At 42.9% G+C, this 22842-nt stretch overlaps 1 protein-coding gene across 1 annotated transcript in view; it reads right to left on the minus strand.

The window, feature by feature from the left end:
- WWTR1 (WW domain containing transcription regulator 1) overlaps window positions 1-22363 on the minus strand; it is a 96356-nt gene extending 73993 nt beyond the window's left edge. Inside the window, exon 1 of the mRNA XM_060767737.2 lies at window positions 20356-22363. Within this exon, the coding sequence (XP_060623720.2) occupies window positions 20356-20783 (428 nt within the window). The 5' untranslated portion in view covers window positions 20784-22363. The remainder of the gene's footprint in view (window positions 1-20355) is intronic.
- Window positions 22364-22842: the final 479 nt, after the last annotated feature.

A 22842-nucleotide genomic window follows, 5' to 3' on the forward strand; every position in this document is an offset into this window, starting at 1 on the left:
CAGCCAAGACTTTAGGTCTGGAAAGGCTCCACTATGTGGCAACAGCAAGTTTCTCAAGGCAAACAATCCATAAGATTTTATCATGCATCTGATTATTTGAATAAATTCTCCCTTAGAAAGATAAGAAAAGTGCATTTCAAGGCTAGTGTTCCAGTATTTTGCTCTGGAATTAGAGGCAATACTATGGATACAGACTGTTCCTGCAATCAAAACTCTACAAACAGTGTCCCCCCCCCCCCCCCCATGTGGTATAAATGCCTATCAGGCAATCTTAAAACAGTATTTCTGCTGATATGTTTGTGATTGAAGGATCACAGTGCAATCTGTGCAATTTTATACAAGTTTATTCAGTAGTGTTATTCAGTACCTATTAGATTATTGCACTTTCCTTGCGCTCCTGTCAGAATGTATTGCACTCATTGAGTCTGTATCTCAGCTATGTTCATTTCTCAGCCATTTTGTTTTTAATGCTGTTTACAATTGTTGCTTGTATTTTATTTTTATCTGATGTTTTTAATCGGTTAGACTGTTTTATTTGTGTGTTTTACTTGTAATTTTGGGCTTGTCCCTTGTAAGCCGCCCCAAGTCCCTTAGTAAAGATGGTTGGCAGGGTATAAAAATAAAATTATTATTATTATTATTATTATTATTATTATTATTATTATTAGTGTGACTCCCCCTGAGGTCCAGTGAGCTCCCATCTGTCAGCTCCAGCTTCCCATGAGAGAAGCTTCCCACAAGATGGTAACACATCCAGGTGTGCCCTGGGCAATGTCCTTGGAGACGGTCAATTCTCTCACACCAGAAGCTACTTGCAGTTTCTCAAATTGACTCTGACATGATAAAAAATGTTAAAAATGATATTTTTGCTGTAGAACTGCACTTTGAGCTTTGTGAACAGGACTTTTGTTTAATTTTATAAATTGTTCTAAATCAAGGATGAGTAAAAATGTCTCTCTTTGGGTTACCTTCTACAGAGCTGGTCTTTCTCATTACTGGTTCAAAATTCTGTATGGAATACTTGGACAGAGCTAGTCTTTCCAGCTGTAAATTAATTAATGGTATTACATAGCCCTGCACTGCTTGAACTGTGAAGCATTTGCGAACATATTTAAAGGTCAACGTTTTTGTGCCAAGACCAGAATTTAATGTGGGAGTTGTGTACAAAAGATCTTATTCTTTCCAGCCCTGATTGTTCATAGTATTGTACATATCCTATTGCTTCCTTACTCAAGACGAGCCAGTATCGTTTACCACTGTGGAACTTTATTTATGAGTAAACATATGCAAGATAGATCTGCATACAATTAATATTTTGAAAGTCATTAGTATATTGCTACATTTGCAAAGAAGCAGTTCATACCTACAAGATGTAGATATGGGCTGAGACAGCAACTCACTCCCCCCCCCCCTTTGCTTTCTCTGAAAGCTCTCTTGATGTCCTTCCCAACAAGCCACATGAAGCAGGAAAGAACACTACCACAACAATGATGCTAGAAGTCTATGACATGAGGGAGGACACAAGATCCACACCTCTTTCCAAGCCAAAAGTGGGCATGCAGACACATTTGGTTTGGTTTTTGTTTAAGGTCATTTGGGTAGGTTCCCAGCCTTTGGTCTGTCAGATATTTGGACTTCAGTTCCCAGAATTCCTGGCAGTTGGTCAAGCTGGCTGGGGCTTATGGGAGTTGAAGTCCCAAACAGCTGGAGGAAGAAAGATAGGGAACTACTGCCCAAAAGAGTCGAGGGAGCAGATTACTGGTCCTCAGGACCTATTCTTATGAGGGTTGAATAAAACGTAATGCCTCCACCTTCGTAACTCCTCAACAGATGGCAGTACTGGAATGTGGTAGGTACTGGCTTGTTCAGTAGACTGTCCTCTACAGTTCCATTTTGGCGGGAAGCCTTAGTATTGAACGGTTGTGTTGTTAAAGTGCAAAGTATGGAACCCTGCGCAAATGGTTGGTCAATGCGATTTAAGCAACATGCAGTCGTTAAATTCTTGACAGCAGAAGGTGTCACCCCAAAGGAGAGTAATCAGAGAATGCAAGCTGTTTATGGTTATTGTGTTGATGTGAGTACTGAGCATCACTGGGCGAGTAAGTTTAAAGATGTTGAGGTGACACCTTCTGCTGTCAAGAATTCAATAACTGTACGTTGCTTAAGTTGCATTGACCAACCATTTGTGCAGGGTTCCATACTTCACACTTTAACAACAAAACTGTTCAATGCTAAGGCTTCCCGCCAAAATTGAACTGTAGAGGAGAGTCTACTGAACAAGCCAGTACCTGCCGCATACCAGTACTACCATCTGTTGAGGAGTTACGGAGGTGGAGCATTCAACCCTCGTATATACACCATTCAGTCAGTGATCTGACTGAAAGACTTCCACTCTTCTTTGCTATCCTATACAGCAGTCGTTCTCAACCTATGGGTCCCCAGATGTTTTGGCCTACAACTCCCAGAAATCCCAGCCAGTTTAACAGCTGTTAGGATTTCTGGGACTTAAAGGCCAAAACATCTGGAGACCCATAGGTCAAGAACCACTGCTATACAGTGTTTCCTCTCCTTCATAGTGCTTCTTTATAGATTTTAAGGAATGGGAATGCAACTATCATCCCTCATGAAAATTACTGGGCAGTCCCTGAGTGAAGGCGTTAGCATCACATTTGATCAGAGCTGGGATTTTTTATTTTTACTGCAATCATTATTACCTCTTTCCCTAAAACAAGATGGGGGGGGGGGAAAGAAATTAATCAATGCCATAAGTCTGTACATTTAAATTCTATCCATATGACATTTCCTTCTACTTTAATTGCTTCCATACAATTTATATCTGCTAGTCACGCTAGGCCCTAGAGTGCTCCATACGGCTCTACTACAAAGAGGCTCTTGTCCTATAATAACCTCACAAAGGAGGAGTTATGGGTAAGACTGAGCAGCCAGAGTGAAATAAACAGGTTTTTGACCGCATTCTGAGCACATTTCAAACAGGGAAAGAGTCCAGCCCTAAATGCTGGTTCTTCTATCAGGAAAGATGGGGAACAGAAGAAAACTAGGCAGCAAGCCAACCAATAGTCAATTTATGTCAGCCTTTCCAAACTTACAGTCTTCCAGATAGCCTGGGTGGCTGGGAATGATAGGAACTGTAGTCCCAACACATCTGGAAGGTGGCCAGTCAGGTAAAGCTGCCCTGCTTGTTTTCAATCCCAGCTGGGATGGGATTCATTTATTACCCTTGACCTACCATGCTAACCTCAGCCAGTTAAAACAGGACAAGTTAAGAAATGGGTAGAGAAGGACTTGTACTTCCTGCAGATGGAAATCTCTTTAACGAGTTTCGAAAACCAGCATTTGAGTCAACCTGTAACTACAGGCCTGTAAAAATAAACTGCTAATTCTTCTTTCTTATTTTTTTAAAAACTCTGCACAATTAGTTCCTTCTTTTGGGTACATGTCTTCTTGACTTAATCCCAAAAGATGAACTAATGGAGTTGAGGAGAGGCAGACATTGTTATTGAATATGAAACTATTCCACACCTCATCTCTGCTTTGGGTTAGCTTTTCAGAGTTATACATTTTATGATAACACAGACAAACAAGTATGAAGGTAGGTCACATGGTTCTGTACCAGGGAAGACCACTAGACCTCATAGCCCAACTGAACTTGCAACCTTTTCTATGCAATGCATGCAGACTGTGAGTTATAGGGCCTTCCCTCAGAACTATGCAAAACATATGGAGCTTAGAAAAGTAACTTTTTTGGACTTCCAGAATCCCCCAGACAACAAAGATACATACTTTTTAAATATTCAAAGGAGGCTGTTTTTCTGAGCTTTGAATAGACCCCATTAAGTTGTGGGAATTACTAATGGAAAGCCACCTAATGCTGCAACCAAGTCCCTGTTAAGAGCACCAACTATGTTTCATTCGCTGGCATCCAGTCATGGTTGGTGGCTCCCATATCACTAAGGAGCCAAATCCACTTGGGATTTTAGTCTGAACGTTAAAGGAATCATCCAAGGTGACAATTCCTATCCTTGCAATAGATTCAACAATTTGAATAACCACTGCAAAGTTTGGGATAAAGATAAACCCAAGAGAAGACACACGAAGCCACTGAAATGGAAACCGTCAGTGACAACACTTGGCATCTGCTTCTTGATATATTTAGGATAATTGAGATTCCTTTCTGAACCATAATTCTGCATGTCCACTTACAAACTCTGTCAATCTGAAGTATTGGATAACACTGTTAAATGCTGAATAAACTCATATGCTCAAGTTAACTGGTTAGGGAATGCTTCTCTACTCAATTAAGTAGATGGTTCTCTTTTTTTTTGATAGGAGTTAATACTGTACCTTAACTTTTTAAAAAATGAAACACCCTCTTCTCTAAGTAGAGTGGCAAGAGGCCCTTTGAATGTGTGGGTGGCCAAAAGGGTGATGACTGTCTGAAGCAGCTCAGCACTATCCCTTCTCTATGGAAGAATTTTGGAGCCCAAACCTGGTCTCAACTTACATGTGAAGTTGACTTATATATGAGTATATACATTATTATTTATTTATCGTGTCAGAAGAGAATTGAGAATATAGTTATAATGTGTAAAAAGCCACAAATAACCTTGAAAACTTGGTATTGTGCTAAATGCCCTTTGACCTATAGCTGGCCACTTGGAGTGCATCTGGTGTTGCTGTGAGAAGGTCTTCCATTGTGCATGTCACAGAGCTCAGGCTGCATTGTAGTAAGTGGTCTGTGGTTTGCTCTCCACACTCACATATTATGGACTTCACTTTGTAGCCCCATATCTTAAGGTTAGTTCTGCATGTCGTGGTGCCAGAGCACAGTGTGTTCAGCATCTTCCAAGTCGTCCAGTCTTCTGTGGGCCCAGGGGGGAGTTTCTCATCTGATATCAGCCACTGATTGAGGTTCCAGATTTTAGCCTGCCACTTTTGGATTCTCGGTCCTGAGGTGTTCTTGTGAGTATCTCAGTAGATCTTAGGAAGGTATTTCTTGATTTAAGACATTGGTGTGCTGGGTGATATCCAAACAGAGGATGGGCCGGAGATGTTAATGCCTGGGACCAAGGCAGAAGTATATTTTGTTGTTGTTGTTCATTCGTTCAGTCGTCTCCGACTCTTCGTGACCTCATGGACCAGCCTACGCCAGAGCTCCCATACAGTACACTTAATGAATTAAATTTGATTTGTTCTGTACCTGTCTCTCATTCTTTCCACTGGTTTTGACATTCTAAAGTACTATGTGCAGGTTTCTAAGAAAAGTCAGTCAGTTTTAAGACCTTTAAAAATAAAATCACAAATAATTTCTGCAACCCATTTACTTTCAGTTTTCTGAAGTGAATAAAACTGATGGTAAAATGATACATTCTGAACACCTACAGAGGAACTGTACACTTTAATGGAAATAAATATAGTTACTAACTTTTCTGTGTTGCTTTTCATTTTATCCTAAAATTGTAATTACTCTTTAAACCTCACACTTGGCAGAGCTCCTCTTCCATATACAAAACAGACATTGTTCAACAGCCCATTGGATATTAGTGTCAGTAAATACACTCCATCTCTGCAGCTGCAGCAGCTCAAGGGAATCAGTTTACAACACGCTAACTTAGAACTGCTTCGTCTGCTCTTTTCCAGCTCTCTCAAGCAAAGACCCAGAATAGATACCTATCAGTCAACAAGATGTCAGACCAGTCACAAATGGGCTTCCTCTTTCGAAAGTAAAATGTTTCCAGTCTACCTTGGCCAGAACAGATCTGAGACCATCATGAATATGCTTCTATTGTTCTAAGCTCACTGAAAACCCTGAAGTAATGCCTCCCCAAATACAGCCTCTCAACCTACCATGTGCATATACGTATGTATACATGCACATACAAACACAAACATAAGTTTTAGTTACATTTTCAAACAAAATGAAAAAGGATATTTGAGTCAGGCCACAATTAAAGTGAAATTTAAAAATGAACTGCAGTGCTTTCAGCTATCAGTGTCAAAAGTAGAAAAACTCTCTCTGAATAACATACTTACTACTTTGTGTTGAAGTCACAGCAGTTCAGATAAATTGGTAATATCTATTCCATTCCAATATCTAGTCCACTTATTTATTTAATTTTTAAAAGAAACTCCACAATTTAACATATTTTTCAGATCTCAATCATGCTAGATGCTATCTAGACCAGAATATTCTAAGTACTGGTTCTTGGACTGGTGCCAGTCCCTGAGCCATTGGCTGTGGGTCTCTGGTGGATTTTCTGGAAAGAGAGAAACAATTGTAGTCAATGGGTACAATTATAGTGCTGGTTTCTAGCACCTTGTAAAGAATGAATGACTGGTCCCCCACACCAGATGGCCCGAGAAGCTCTAATCTAATGTTCCCAAACTCAGGGTTCCAGCAGTAGAACTCTCAGGCTGAGAATATTAAGTACTTCCTCCTAACTTACAAACCCCCAGATGGAATCAAGGCATCTGAAGTGGAATGATAACACTGGAACTACATGGTGAGAAAGGTCCCTAAGGCACCTACTGCCACCTTTTGAGATGAGTGATCTTAGCTCTCAATATGCCATCCTATTCTCCTAAGCAAGAAGCAGCTGGATCCAAGATCCATAGTCCATACTTCACATGCCACTGTATCAGAGCATGGTGGAAAAATGAAACAGTGCTCCCATTGGAGCAGTGCTGCTATCACCTTCATTACCAGCACATAACCCATTCTCCTGGTGGTGCAATGAGTAAAACCCTTGTGCTGGTAGGGCAAGTTGACTGACAGGCTGGCAGTTGGAATCCGGGAAGAGGGATAAGCTCCCATCTGTCGAACTCTAGCTTCTCATGTGGGGACATGAGAAAAGCCTCCCACAGGATGGTAAAACACCAATCATCTGGGTGTCCCCTGGGCAATGTCCTTGCAGATGGCCAATTCTCTCACACCAGAAGCAACTTGCAGTTTCTCAAGTCACTTCACTCTCACACACACACAAACCACACTACAAGCAGTCTCTATGAAGCAGAGTCCACCAGAAAGTACACTGGCAAGGGCTTTCCTAAAGCTAGAACTAGTCCCACCCAGGAGAGGGCTATGAGGCTAATATAACATAATTTTTCCAGAAGGTATACATTTTATCCAAAATGGACAGTGCTTCATTAACATAGCATAAAGGAAAGGATAATAAAAATCAACATTGCAGAGAGCAAAACATGCATACAACACTTGGCAGCAAGACCTCAATAATGTTTCCAGCCTTGGGATATAAATCATAAATCCAACACAATGAGCTTTTCAGGTACAATAAAATAGACTTTAGATTACATATCCCAGAAAGGCCCGCTCCTGGTGGCTACTGGTCCTGCTGGCTGAGGGATACCATACTTTCGTAGTCCAAAATAACATTTCTTAGAGTTCTTGGGTTCTCGAATCAGAGGAATAAAAGATGGATGCACTTTGCAGAGTAACATCCAAGCATTAAACACAAAGGCACTTTGGCTTCTCTTACATAGAACTTGGCTTCTCTTACACACAACTCCAGCATGAGCTCAAACTTCCCTCCTACACACCCAGCCAGGTCCTGGCTGTATTCCTTAGTACTTTGGCTTAACTGTGCTTCAAAGCTGATAAAAATTTAACTAAGAAAGTAAAGCAGGTTTTAAAGTTAGTGGTGGCCTTCTGAAACATTAGCAAAGATTACTTAGAAACTGCTGCAGTTTCTTAATAAGCTTTTCTTGATCAGGAAACATTCACAGAGTTGGAAGAGACCACAAGGGCCATCCACTCCAACCTTTTGCATGGCAATCAAAGCATGCCTGGCAAATGGCCATCCAGCCTCTAAAAACCTCCAAATAAGGAGAGCAGACCATGCTCAGAGGCAATGTATTCCACTATCAAACAGCTCTTACTGTCAAGAAAGTCTCCTAAAGTTTAAAAGGAATCTCTCTGCATGTAGTTTGACTCCATTGCTCTGTCTCCCAGTGTCTGGAGCAACAGAAGACAAGCTGGCTTTGTCTTCAACATGTCATCCTTTCAAATATTTTAATATGTCTTCTCTCTTCCATGTCCAGGCTGAATATATCCAGCTCCCTAAGCCACGCATTATAGGTTTCCAGACCTTTAACCATTATGGTTCCCCTCCTTTGGACATGTTCCAGCTTGTCAATACAGTATTGAAGGGGACAATGGACACAGTATTCTATTTGAATTCCAAGTGACTAAAGCAAAATACAGGCAATCCCCACGTTACAAAAATCTGACTGACAAACAAATCATAGTTATGAACAGGGGTGAGACAACATGAAGTGAGAGAAATCTACCCCTAGGAAGGGAAAATCACTCCTGTAAGAGTTATCATGGGGTGTCTCTGCTGAAACTTTATTACCAATCCTTGTTTCGACAACAAGCCTTTTTTTCCCTCCAAAATCCAATTATCACAGGGGCAGAAAGTGAGGTGAAGTTTTCTGAACAGGGGCACAGACTGCAAACCAAACACTACAAAGTTGTTAACCCTTCCTTATGCTATCCAAAACTTAGATATTTATTTATTTTACAGTATTTATATTTTGCCCTTATTTATATTTTGCCCAGTATTTATATTTTGCCCAGTATATTTTGCCCAGTATTTATATTTTGCACTCCGAAGGGGACTCAAAGCTGATTACCGAACATTCACTGCCATTATACACTAACAAGACAGACAACTGTATATAGAGGTGTATATATAGGCTTTTCACATTTTTGGCATCTTGGAGGTTGTGTTCGGTTCTGGCCACAGAGGGGCGGGGATGCTGTTGCTCCATCTTCCCTGCCGAAGAGCTTTGTTAATAAACTTTCTGCTTGATCAAATCATTGGCATTTTTCTGGCATTTCCTTATGGGTGCCTTAAATACCTCCATGCTTTAAAGCAGTACCTATTTAGCTACTCACTTGCTGTTTTTGAACTGCTAGTTAGGAAGAAGCTGTGCTGAAAGGCCAAGAGGTTACCCCAACCCAGACTTCTAACTAGATAGATAGTGTGTGTACAGGAGCTATCTTGTACGTAACTTGGGGACTGCCTATACCAGGGGTCCTCAAACTAAGGCCCTCCAAGGTCATTTACTCGGCCCTCGCTCAGGGTCAACCTAAGTCTGAAACAACTTGAAAGCACACAACAACAACAACAACAACAACAACAACAACAACAACAACAACAATTTTATCTCATCAGGCAAAGCAGGCCCACACTTCCCATTGAAATACTAATAAGTTTATATTTGTTAAAATTGTTCTTCATTTTAATTATTGTATTGTTTTAAGTGTTTCTTGCACTACAAATAAGACATGTTCAGTGTGCATAGGAATTCATTCATGGGTTTGATTGTTTTTTCGAATTATAATCCGGCCCTCCAACAGTTTGAGGGACTGTGACCTGGCCCTCTGTTTAAAAAAATTGAGGATCCCTGGCCTATACAGTGGTACTATTTCTTCCCATTAGACATTACACTTCTATTGATTCAGCCCAGAATCACATTGCTGACAGTTTGATGTACAAAGATTCCTAACCCTCTTTTATACTTTATACTTCTCCAGATTGAAAATCATTTTATTAGTTGTAGCCCAGCTCTCCAATCTGATACAGTCATTTTGAATTCTGATCCTGTTCTCTGGAGTATTACCTACTCCTCTTAATTTGGTGTCACCACCAAAATTTAAAAAGCATGCTATCTTTTTCAACTTCTAAGTCTCGATGAAGATGTTGTATAGCACTGGTTCCATGACATAACCCTATGGAACTACACTTTGCCCCCAGATTGAAGAAGAACCATTGATGAGCACCCTTTGGGTTTGGTTGGTCAACCAATTACAAATCCATCTAACAGTAGCATTGTCTAGCCCACATTTTAGTAGCTTGTTCTCAGAAATATAATTACTTTTCTAAAATCAATATGCACTATATCCACAGCATTCCTTTCATCTACCAAGCTTGTAACCATAACATCTGGACTATAATTCAGAGTGGAATCCACCAGCCAACACTGCCACCAAATAAAAACTGCACTTTCAGCATTACAACGACTGTGTGCATATGGATACGATCTTCAAATTAGCAGTCAACCTATGACCACCATGAGTTTAAGGGAAATACTCAAATGGTATAGCTACAGTACCTGCTAGTCATTGGTCATTTCCTATTCAAGTACAGACCAGGGCTTACTCTGCTTAGTTTCCAGGATCAGACAGGATTTGGTGCCTTTAAGGAATTTAGGCTGCTACTGCAACTAGTATCCCAAGTTAAAACAAACTGGACAACATGCCTTCAGGAAACTAAGCAATGCTGAATTAGTGCTTTCTCTGCTCTATTATTCTTTACCACTCCTGCTCGAGCTACATGTTTATACAAGCCTTGAATGAAACCAAAGCAATGTACTCTTTCTAGTTTGCCAGATTAATCAGGATGACCTTTAGACACCAATATAAGATGGGAGAAATACTCAGAACTAACAGATCAGCCATTGGGGAAGAGTATTTAAAACAAATAGATAGTCTCCAATATAGAGGGGAAAAGTTGAGACTTAAACTCTTAAATAGTACATAAACAACAGTATATAAAGTGTGGTTCCTGCACAGATCCAGGAATAAAAACAATACAAAAGAGATGAGGTTATTCTTATAGGAGTTAAGACTGCAAGATTCTTAGGGTGCCATAATATGCATATATGTGTGTGTGCGCGCGCATATGTATATATATATACACACACACACACAAAGGACAGTCTTACTGAACTCAGTGTGCCTTACTTCTGGGAAACTTTATGGTTTCCAAACATTGGTTCTCCATATGTTAGGGGTTTCAACTCCCAGAAACCCCACCCAGCTTGGCCAAGAGTCAGGAATTCTGGGAGCTGGAGCCCAAAATATCTGGAGGACCAACATTTCCTTGTATACAGGATTGCATTTTTAAAATGTACAAAAAATTAAGAATAATACAGAGCTTAATATTTTGGGGAAAGTTTATAACAATCGTATTTTGAACATTAGAAATTCAGAAATATGGTATGAGCTTTGTATCTGTAAGGGATACATTCCAAGACCTCCTGGGATAATAGCAAACTCTTTATTGGGGCTAGAAGCATACCATATAATCACACTGGAAGGCCTTGAGAGGTCTACAAATGCTTGGGGGGGGGGGGGGCACATTTTTTAGAATGTGGATAAATGAATCTGTCAGTATTGAATCTATAGGTAAAAGGGCTGGACTGTATCCATTATCTGTTAATATATGGATAAGAATATAGCTCTAGACAACATGTATTCTTCTGCTGGTACTGGCAGGCCTCTAGCTATTTCACAGTCTCCCTAAGGAAGCATAGAAACATGCACCTTATATACCAGTTATATCAGGGGTCCGGATGCGGCCCTCCAAGGTCATTTACCTGGCCCTCACTCAGGGTCAACCTAAGTATGAAACTACTTGAAATAATAACAAAAATCCTATCTCATCAGCTAAAAGCAAGCCCACACTTTCCATTGAAATACTAATAAATGCATATTTGTTAAAATTGTTCTTAATTTTAGTTATTGTATTGTTTCTAAAAGTTTTTGCTATACAAATAAGCTATGTGCAGTGTGCATAGGAATTCATTCATTTTTTTACGAACTATAATCCGGCCCGCCAACAGTTTGAGGGACTGTGACCTGGCCCTCTCTTTAAAAAGTTTGAGGACCCCTGAGTTATATAAATAGCTATTCACATAGTCCCCTGCTTTAAGCAACCAGATATATTGTTGATTGTTTCCTAAAAATAACACCATTCTTTCTTCATACAAGCAAACTTCCCGTTCTTAGGTATGTGCCACTACTGTCTCAACTACAGTGTGTTCATAAAACTGAATCAGAAGGTGTGAAAATAACACTGTAGACCAGGCATGGGCAAACTTTGGTCCTCCAGGTGTTTTGGACTTCAACTCCCACAATTCCTAACAGCCAGGAGGCTGTAAGGAGGTAGACTCCAAGAATTGAAATTCAGTGACTTGCATTATGTCATAGAGTGCATCTACACTGTATAACTAATGCAGTTTGACACCACTTTAACTTCCTTGGCTCAAGACTATGGAATCCTGGGATTTGTAGTTTGGTTTGGTGAGACACCAGCAGTCTTTGGCAAAGAGGGTTAAAGGCCTTGTAAAATTATAATTCTCACGATCCCATAGCACTGAGCCATGGCAATTCAAGTGGTGTCAAATTGCATTAATTTTGCAGTGTAGATGCACCCTTTGTTATCTCACAATTAGTACAAAACATTTGCTTAATTTGCATGTGATGAAAGTTTCAGAATGCAGCTTTTTCTTAATGCAGCATCTATATAATCTTTATACAAATTAATACATATAACAAGATCCATATGAGCCCAGCTCCAGGTCTTATTTCTGCAAGCGTAAACTTGCCAATCTCACAAACAACCAAGGGGTTGTGCAATATTTTCTGACCCAGCCACATGAGTTCTCCATTTCTGATTGCCTATCTAAATCAAGAAAACAAAGACTGACTCTCCCAAGTATAACTCCAGTTCCAGACTTTACACTGGCACACATTTTTGCACATCTGGGAGCCAAACCAGACTCTGCATTCACAGAGGCAACATAGCATGCAAACTGCTAAGTTGCAGATCTCAGCTGCCAACCTTTTCATAACCATAGCCATTGCTCACATCAACACCCTGTATCACTTGCAAGCTGCGAATTCAGACGGAGACACAATTCCTTGCATGCAGCAACAGTACAAGGAATGTTCTGAATGCAGCTTAAAACAAAACCAGGTCAGCTCTAATGGCCCACCTTTTTTTTAGTCATACCAAAAAAGCAAACATCTATAAAGAAATCTCTACCCAAAGAAAGATAATCCAGACAAATGAAGAAGGAAACGTAACACATGTACAGCGCAGATGGATACGTTTTGATGCCTGGCTGCACAGGACTCCTACACCCATGCATACATAAAGGGATAACCTTGGGAGGGGGAACCTGTGACCAATTCCTAATGTCCATTACAAGGGCTTCAACAAAATAGGTTGGGCTGGTGAAAATACATGAAGGAAGGGTTCTCAAGTAGAAATTTTACCTCCCTTGAGAACTATCCATATCCCCTTATGGAAAACATATTCATGGTATGACCAGTGACAAATGAAAGGGCCTCAAGGTTGCCTCTAGCTATTTGTTGCAGTGACGTGCCACCACCAAGTGTGCCTTTTGATTTAAGATGACCCTGAGGCAAACCCACAGGGGCCTCACTGAAAAATTTGTTCAGAAGTTGTTTACCATTGCCTTCCTCTGAGGCTGAGAGAATATGACTTGCCCAAGGCCACCCAGTAGACGTCATAGCCAAGAAGGAATCCATACTCTGGACTCCAGAGTCATACTCCAATACTACAGCCAAGATGATTAGCAAGGCAAGCCTGTATTTCCAGTCTTAAGAGCTAGACATGAGGGCAAGCGTTACAAAACCAAGTTTCCCAGGATGCAGACATTATGTAAATTAATAGCCCAACAAAATGTTATTTTAAAATAGAAGTATAAAGTGCCATTTTTCTGTATAGTGTATATAGTGCATCCCCCGTGGCGCAACAGGCTAAACCGCTGAGTTGGTGAACTTGCTAACCGAAAGGTTCGAATCCGGGGAGCAGGGTGAGCTCCAGCTATTGGCCCCAGCTTCTGCTAACCTAGCAATTCAAAAACATGCAAATGTGATTGGATCAATAGATACCACTCTGGTGGGAAGGCAATAGCATTCCATGCAGTAATGCCGGCCAAATGACCTTGGAGGTGTCTACGGACTTAGAAATGGAGACGAGCACCACTCCCCAAAGTCAGACATGACTAGACTTAATGTCAAGGGGAAGCCTTTACCTTTACTTATAGTGGATAATGTGTAGACATAGTTTGGGTTGGTTGGTTATGTCTCTTTGGATTTACAGGCATAATATATAACCTTCTTTATGGTGAGATTTTTTTTAATCTTCATGTTCAATGTTGCCCATTAGATAGCAGATAGAAAATCTTTTCCTACAAGTTCAATATTGTTTTCCACAGCTAACAACTATATAAGGGTTTTAAAAAATATGTAAACATCTCTAGCAAAGTACAACCAATACCAACAAAGCTTCCAATAAACATTTATAGCCACGGCTATTAGGCTGTCTTCTTCCCCTTGCTATTGAGACATAGGTATTTCATTACAGCATGGAGTGGCCCTGGGCTCACAAAAAATCACCAGCAGGCCAAAATGTGATTCAGATAAGTCACAGCTGGTCCTCCGTAAACAACGCAAGTAAGACTTCTCGTTTGTTAACTGCAAAATTCCAGTTCTACTTCTTTTATTTAAAAGTGGAAAAATACACCAGTTGAAGCTAACCAGTGTCCCACTGTAAACACCAACATGTTTAATTTTTTTTAAAAAAAAAATGAGACTAAATAGATTGAGGCATTATTTTTAAGCCAAAAGTTGGATCTTCTTCACAGCTGGGAGTAAATACCAGTGAACACCATGGGAGTGACTTTTACATCATCGTGTACAAGTTTACACTGTATGTGAATTAGACTTCATTCTCATAGGAGTGAAATCACAATTGTTTTGCTTAACCCACTGAAATGGGATTTAAATCTGACTAATTTAGGGTCAAATCCTGGCCACACTTTCAAGAGAGTCAATGCCATTGAAGGCTGTGTGATTTGAGTATACAAGTACAGTACAGTTTTGCTTATCCAACCTTCGCTCATCCAACATTCTGTATTATCCAATGCAGTCTTCCTCCTGCCCGGATCCACAGCCGTTTCAGTACATTGCAATGTTTTGGTGCTAAATTTGTAAATACAGAAATTACTACATAACATTTCTATGTACTGAACTGCTTTTTCTGTCAATTTTTTGTAAAACATAATGTTTTGGTGCTTAATTTGTAAAATCATAATGTAATTTGACGTTTAATAGGCTTTTCCTTAATCCCTCCTTATTATCCAACATTTTCCCTTATCCAACATTCTGCCAGCCTGTTTATGTTGGATAAGTGAGACTCTACTGTATAGTATCATACTAGATTTCTACATCTCATCCAATGCATTTGCACCACTCCTTTCAATCAACATTAATTTCCACTTAATTTTTGCAATGCTGTGTAACTCACAAGTGCTCCTGAATGAGAATTAACTTTCAGTTGTTCATCTGCAAGTATGCCCACTGCTGAATAAGGACACACACAGGTAATAATTTTGTTACTTTTTGCATGGAACTGCAAGGGCAGTTCCTGGCAGGAATTGGTGCCATGTCCAGTGACCAGTAATATGAGAGTTCTAGTACAGTCAAATGGCCACACTGGTGTAGTGATCTGCGGGCACAGCAGTCTATGCTCAGTTTGGTACTCCAAACATTGGTCTCTCCATCCATATTGCATGGAAGTTCATGCAATAAACCAAGGGCAACCCAAGACTCCAGATGGCAAAAGGTTCTTTGGAATTTACAACTAAGATCATTATCGGGTCAAAAGTGGGGAGGGAAAGGAACTAACTCAACACAAATAGTTCAGTAATCTCGGCTCTTTTGCTCCTCCTTTTGTTCTGCTCCTTCTTTAAGGACTTGCTAACTACGAGATCCAAGGAATCTTTCCATAACCTACAAAAATTTTCTTTGGCATATGAATACAAGGAGCTGCATTAAATCAGGTCACACTACTTGCCCATCCAGTCTGGAATTGTGTGCTCCAGCTTTGCTTGGGGCCCTCCAAATGTTCAGAACTACAATTCCCACCACCCCAGCTAACTATTCTATAGACCAGAGTTTCTCAAACTGTACTCCTCCAAATGTTTTTGGACTTCAGCTCTCACAATTCCTAACAGCTGATAAACTGGCTGGGATTTCTGGGAGCTAAAGTCCAAAACACTTGGAGGAGCAGAGTTTGAGAAACACTGCTGTAGACAGATTCCACACTGTAGAATTAACATAGTTTGTTTATTTATGGGCGCCCCCAGTGGCGCAGTGGGTTAAAGCGCTGAGCTGCTGAGCTTGTTGACTAAAAGGTTGCAGGTTTGAATCCAGGGAGCAGCGTAAGCTTCCTCTGTCAGCCCCAGCTTCTGCCAACCTAGCAGTTCGAAAACATGCAAATGTGAGTAGATCAATAGGTACCACTCTGGCGGGAAGGTAACGGTGCTCCATGCAGTCATGCTGGTCACATGATCTTGGGGGTGTCTATGGACAACGTCGGCTCTTCGGCTTAGAAATTGAGATGAGCACCACACTCCAGAGTCGGACACGACTGGACTTATGTCAGGGGAAAAGCTTTACCTCTATCTTGTTTGTTTGTTTGTTTGTTTGTTTGTTTGTTTGTTGTATTTACCCCTGGGGGGGAACTCAAAGCGGTTTACAACATACTAACTGCAAAATTCAATGCCAAAGACACATGCAAAAAAAATCATAATATCTAAACAATAACATATAACTATGAGTTAAAATCATTAAGACCATTAAACGTAAAACATAGGCAACATTTAAACATTAGGACATAGCATTAAAACATGCTAGTATAAATATTAAAATCGCATGATCCATTTGGCGTCATTTGAACTGCCATAGCTCAATGCAATGGAATTATGGGACTTGCAGTTTGATGAGGCACCAGCACTCTTTGGCGGTGAAGGCTAAAGACCTAGCAAAACTACAACTATGATTCCATAGCTTATAATTTCCATCAACCCCTAGCTAGCAATGCTTATAGTAACTGTGAGAATTGTATAGCCTTCCAGATGTTGTTTCAATGCAACTTCCAAAATAGTAAATATTTTAAGAAATGCTCACTATTTGCTGTTCAGCACCATCTGGAAGGCTGAACAATTCTCACTCCTTATGGTACGGGATGATGGGAACTGAAGCCTGAGGTAGTATGGAAAGTCCCAATGTGCCCTGTTTTAGATGCTTATGTCCTAACTTTAAATGTGTGGACTAAGCACTTAGTCAGAGTAGATGTCTTTCACAGCGCTTCTAATCCTCTTCTTATCTTGCCCAAATTCCCTGAAGTCTCTTTCCCTCAAAATAGTACAGTGATGGTCTGAAGACATGTCTATTCCATGTTTATTCATCTGAACATATAAACCAACATCTTGACTTTTACAAGCTCTGAAGGCAATACAGATTAGCCAGTTTCAAAATTCTTTTTCCTCTGCCCACATAAACATGGCTTTGGTAAGGCCCTCTTCCATCCATTTCCCCACTATATAAGGGCCCATACAGTTAACTGTCTTCCCTTCTACAGTATATTTTGGGACACATATTTAAAAATGTCATGAGCAGCTTACTTGGAATAAATGCCACATCTTAGAAGAACGTTCCACTCTTCTAGACTAGACTCAACTTCCAGATTGTTTATCCCAGAAATGCGCATTCTGCCCACCCCAACCAGACCTTGAATTGCAAAAATCACTTCTGGTTTGGTCAGAAACTAGAAATATGATCTGTGAGATCCCTGGAACAGGTAGGAAATGGAGCACTCATGGTCTCTGGTATCGTTTGAGGTTGTCCATCCTTTTGCTTGTACAAAAGCATAGCTAATCTGCTTCAAAGGACAATCGACAGAGACAATGATGTCTCTGTCAATCTTTTCCAAAAAGTTTCAAAGGTCTGTGGAGGGAATGCTTAACAACCTCATATAAAGTTCTCCTCCAGAACTAATATCCAGTGCCACAAGTCTGATAGACACAAGAGTTTTGAGTCTATATCCAGTCCTCCAGAGTGAAACAAATAACAACAACAACAACAACAACAACAACAACAACTTCATCCAAAGAGCCAAAGGCCTCCTTTCCTAGAACACTAAGATCACCTGGAGTGGGCCTTCTCTCTCTCCAAACATCCTCTCAAGTTTGATTGGTGGCTGCTCCCAGATCCTGGAAGTCCCTCCCAAGAGAGACAAGAATGGCCCATCTCTCCTTGCCTTTGGCTGCCAGGTGAAAAGATATATTTGCCTCTGGGCATTTATGGAATAATGAGAGGTGGGCTACTGGAAATAATGTGGGTAAATAGAAGTCTAATGTCTAGATCAAGGGGAGTCATAAACCCACCCTATTCTGCTTTAGTCAGGCCTCAACTGGAATAACACTGTGTCCATTTCTGGGCATCACAATTCAAGAAGGATATTGGCAAACTGGAATGTATCCAAAGAAGGGCAACCAAAATGATCAAAGGTTTGGAAACCAAGCCCTATGAAGAGTGGCGGGGGAGTGGGTGGTGCTGGGTATGTTTTGCTTGGAGAAAAGAAGGCTGAGATGAGACACAGAGAGCCTTATTTATATATGTGAAAGGACGTCACACTGAGGAGGGGGCAGGAGTAGCATTAGACTCAAGTTGCAGGAAAAGGGATTCCTAAATTTTAGGAAGGCCATCTGTCAGGAGGGCTTTGCTCTATGATTCTCAACCTGTGGGTCCCCAGATGTTTTGGCCTTCAACTCCCAGAAATCCTAACAGCTGGTAAACTGGCTGGGATTTCTGGGAGTTGAAGGCTAAAACACCTAGGAACCCACAGATTGAGAACCACTGATTTACAGGGAATGGCATGGAAGCTGTTGCTGTTGACTCTAGAATGACAATTTGCTATTGACCCCTTCAAAAAAAAAAGTCAGTGAATCAAGGGTGGGAAATTCTTAATCAGAATAAACTTCTTGATGGCAAGAACTGTTTGACAATGGTATGCATTACCTCTTATTATGGTGGACCTTCCATCTCTGAGGCTTTTCGACAGAGGATGTTTTGGCCATCTGTCAGGGGTGCTTTCATGGCACTTTCACTACAGGGCAGAATGGGGTTGGAAAGGTTGGCCTTTGTGGCCTCTTCCAACTCTAGGATTCTGTGGTTCTATGATTCTATAACTCTAAGGCAGGCATGGGCAAACTTGGGCCCTCCAGGTGTTTTGGACTTCAACTTCCAGCTGTTAGGAATTGTGGGAGTGAAAGTCCAAAATACCTGGAGAGCCAAAATTTGTCCATGCTTGCCTAAAGTCCAATTCCTTCCCATAAATTACACTGCTCAGCATATATTTTTGTATTTACTGCCTTCAATTATAGTGGAGTCTTTGGAGGTTTTTTCGTGTCAGGGGCGACTTGAGAAACTGCAAATTTGTTTCTGGTGTGAGATAATTGGCTGTCTGCAAGGTCATTGGCCAGGGAATGCCCAGATGTTTGAAGTTATTACCATCCTTGTGGAAGGCTTCTCTCATGTCTCTGCATGGGGAGTTGGCACTGACAGAGGGAGCTCAACCCACTCTTCCCAGGTTCAAACAGCTGACATGTTGGTCAGCAGTTCAGCAGGTACAAGAGTTTAACCCACTGCACGACTGGGGGCTCCTTTTAAGCAGATGCTGGATGGATATTTGTCGGGGGTGCTTTGCTGGTGCTTTCCCTGCAGGGCAGAATGAGGTTGGACTGGGTGGCCTTTGGGGCCTCTTCCAACGCTAAGATTGTGTGGTTCCATTCCCCAACTTGTGCCCTCAGTCCCTGATCTGTCCTTTGGTGGAATATGCTACCTCCAAGTGTAGTGGAGTCTAGTGGTTTTTAAAACAGAGGTTGGAGGGGCATCTGTTGGGAGGGCTTTGCTTGGGTGTTCCTGCATGGCAAAAGGGGGTTGGACTGGATGGCTCTTGGGGTCTCTTCCAACTCTAGGATTATGTGCTTCTATTCCCCTAGAGCAGGAATGGGCAAACTTTGGCCCTGGAGGTATTTTGGACTTCAATTCCCACAATTCCTAACAGCCTACCAGCTGTTAGGAATTGTGGGAGTTGAAGCTCAAACCACCCAGAGGACCAAAGCTTGCCCATGCCTGCCCTAGGGGGATCCCTTTCCTACTCCCCCTTTGAGCTGTTCCATAGTAGAATATGTTGCCTGGAAATGGAGTAGAGTCTCCTCTAGCACTGTGGTTCTCAACCTGTGGGTCCCCAGCTGCTTTGGCCTTCAACTCCCAGAAACAACTGGTAAACTGGCTGGGATTTCTGGGAGTCGTAGGCCAAAACTCCTGGGGGCCCACAGGTTGAGAACAAATGCTAGTGGTTTGTAAATGATGAATGGCCACCTGTGGGGGTGCTTTCCCTGCAGGGCAGAATGGGGTTGGCCTGGATGGCTTTTGTGACCTCTTCCAACTTTAGGGTTCTGTGTTTCCTTCCCCAACCTGTGCCTAAGAGGTGTTCTGCAGTGGAATACTCTCCCTCAGAGTGTAGTGGAGTCTCCTGAAGGGGTTTGTTGGACGGCCACCTGTGTGAGGTTGGGCCGGGTGGCCCTTGAGGACGGCCTGGCCCTCCCCTGCCCCTTCCCCTCCCCTCCCCTCCCTTGGGCGCCACTCACTTGAGGAAGTAGCGCTGTCCGGTGTGGGTGAGGGCCATCTCCCACCCGGGCGGCAGGGGCAGCTCGTCGGTCACGTCGTAGGACTGCTGGCGGAGGTGGGCGTGCTGCTGGGCCGGGCTGGCGGTGTTGGCGGCGCCGAGGCCCAGCTGGAGCGAGGCGGGCGAGGAGTGGGAGCGGACGTGGTGCGGCGGGTGGGCGCCGGGCAGGAGGCGGGCCGGCAGGCTGCCCGAGTCCGTGCTGGACTGCCGCGAGTGCGAGCCCGAGTCCGGCTCCTGGAAGAAGGACTCCGGCAGGATCTTCTTCCGCCACGAGCTGGGCGTGGGGTTCATCACCGAGTTGAAGAGCGCCTCCAAGTCCGTGTCCAGGTCCTGCGTGACATGGATCACCTGCTGGCCCGGGGGAGGGGGGACCGGCCCGGAGGGGTTCATGGCGCCCGAGGAAGAGGACGGAGAAGAAGGAGAAGAAGAAGAAGGCCCTCCGAAGGGAGAAGCCACAAGCAGGAGAAGGGGAGAAAGAAAGGGAATGGGGTCAGAGAAATAGATATCTAGGTAGATTGGATTGGATAGATCTCTACCTAGATATGTAGGTTGATTAGATAGATAGATAGATAGATAGATAGATAGATAGATAGATAGATAGCAGGGGGGAAGGAAATGGGGTCAGGGAAATAGATATGTAGGTAGATTAGATAGATATGTAGGTAGATGAGATAGGTAGGTCTAGGTAGGTAGCAGGAGGGAAGAGAATGGGGTCAGGGAAATAGATATATAGGTGTATTAGATAGATAGATAGATAGATAGATAGATAGAGATATGTAGGTAGATAGATAGATAGCTGGAGGGAAGAGAATGGAGTCAGGGAAATAGATATATAGGTATATTAGAGAGAGGCGGAGGAGGTAGGTAGACAGCAAGAGGGAAGTCAAGGAAATAGATATATAGGTAACTAAGATAGAGAGATAGCAGGAGGGAAGGGAATGGGGTCAGGGAAATAGATATATAGGTATATTTGATAGATAGATAAATAGGTAGGTAGGTAGGTAGGTAGATAGATAGCAGGAGGGAAGAGAATGGAGTCAGGGAAATAGATATTAGATAGATAGATAGATAGATAGATAGATAGGTAGGTAGACAGCAAGAGGGAAGGGATTGGAGTCAGGGAAATAGATATATAGGTAGATAAGACAGGGAGATAGATAGCAGGAGGGAAGGGAATGGGGTCAGGAAATCTGTAGATACAGAGAGAAGTGGGTCCCCTTCCTTGCCAAGCTGTCCCCCCGGCTTCTACAGCCCCCCCTTTTCAAAACAACAGTGTCATTTCCAGAGTCCAAATCACGCGGTCGTCGCAGTTACTCTGTTCCCGAAGGCAAACTTGGCCCGAGTTTTCCCTCTGGCTGGAACTCCAAAACAGCTCGGCCCTTCCTTCCTTCTTTCCTTCCTTCTTTCCTTCCTTTCCCAACCGGCCTCTTTCTTTCTTCCTCCTAATCTCGCCCGATCTCCCAGAACAAACAAGAGGCCCGCAGGAGCCAGGCACGGGGCGTTGTGCAACGGCGTCTCCCCCTCCCCTCCCTTCTTCCGCGGCCAACTTCCGAGATTTCTTGGGTCTTTCCTTCCTCGCCCAGCCGCCCCACTCTCCGCGGGAGGAAAGGTCCACGGGAGGGCGAGGAATCCACTAAAGAGACTGGCGGCCGGAGAGGAACCGAGCGGGTCTAAGTTTCCCAAAGTTGAGAGAGTTGGATCCAAGTTTCCGGCGGAGGGAGCTCTTCTCTTCTCTTCTCTTCTCTTCCAGGCCCGAACTCACCAGGAAAAGGTCTGGGTGGCGTCGCGGTGGGGCAGGAAGGCGCCTGGCTGAGGGGGGAGCGGAGGGGTGTCGCGCCCCTTCTTTTTCTTCCCGGCTACAGACCCATGGGGCTCCCCTTCCCTCTCCGCCGCGGCGCTCCCAAAGTTTTCCCCGGACTCCCTGGGCGCTACTGAGGGCGGCGCGGAAAGTTTGGCGGCTGCATTATTCATGAGCTCGGCCCGGCCCCTCCTCCCGCCCCCGCCCCGGCTGGGGATCTCTGTGTCTTTCGTTTTGGGTTGGACTGTCCCCCCAATTCTGCCTCTCAGCCAGGCAAGGGGAGCCTCCTGGGGGTGGGCTGCGGGAGTTTTACGGGAATCTCGGGCGGAAACGCAGCCAAGTTGAGCAGGATGACTCACAAGCCAAAGCCAAGCCAAGCCAAGCGGAGACGGGACGCTCCTTGCAGAGGAATCCGGAGGCCCCTCTTCGGCCGGACTCAGGCTTCGGCCCATCGGCTTCAGGCATGGGCAAACTTAGACCCTCCCTCCAGATGCTTTGGACTTCAACTCCCACAATTCCTAACAGCCGGTAGACTCCAAGAACTGAGACTCAGTGACCTGCATTATGCCATGGGGTGCATTTATTTATTTATTATGTATTTATTTACATTTATATGCCTCCCTTCTCACTCCAGAGGGGACTCTGAGCGGC

This window comes from Anolis sagrei, chromosome 3, assembly GCF_037176765.1.
Source record: "Anolis sagrei isolate rAnoSag1 chromosome 3, rAnoSag1.mat, whole genome shotgun sequence".
Taxonomy (NCBI): domain Eukaryota; kingdom Metazoa; phylum Chordata; class Lepidosauria; order Squamata; family Dactyloidae; genus Anolis; species Anolis sagrei.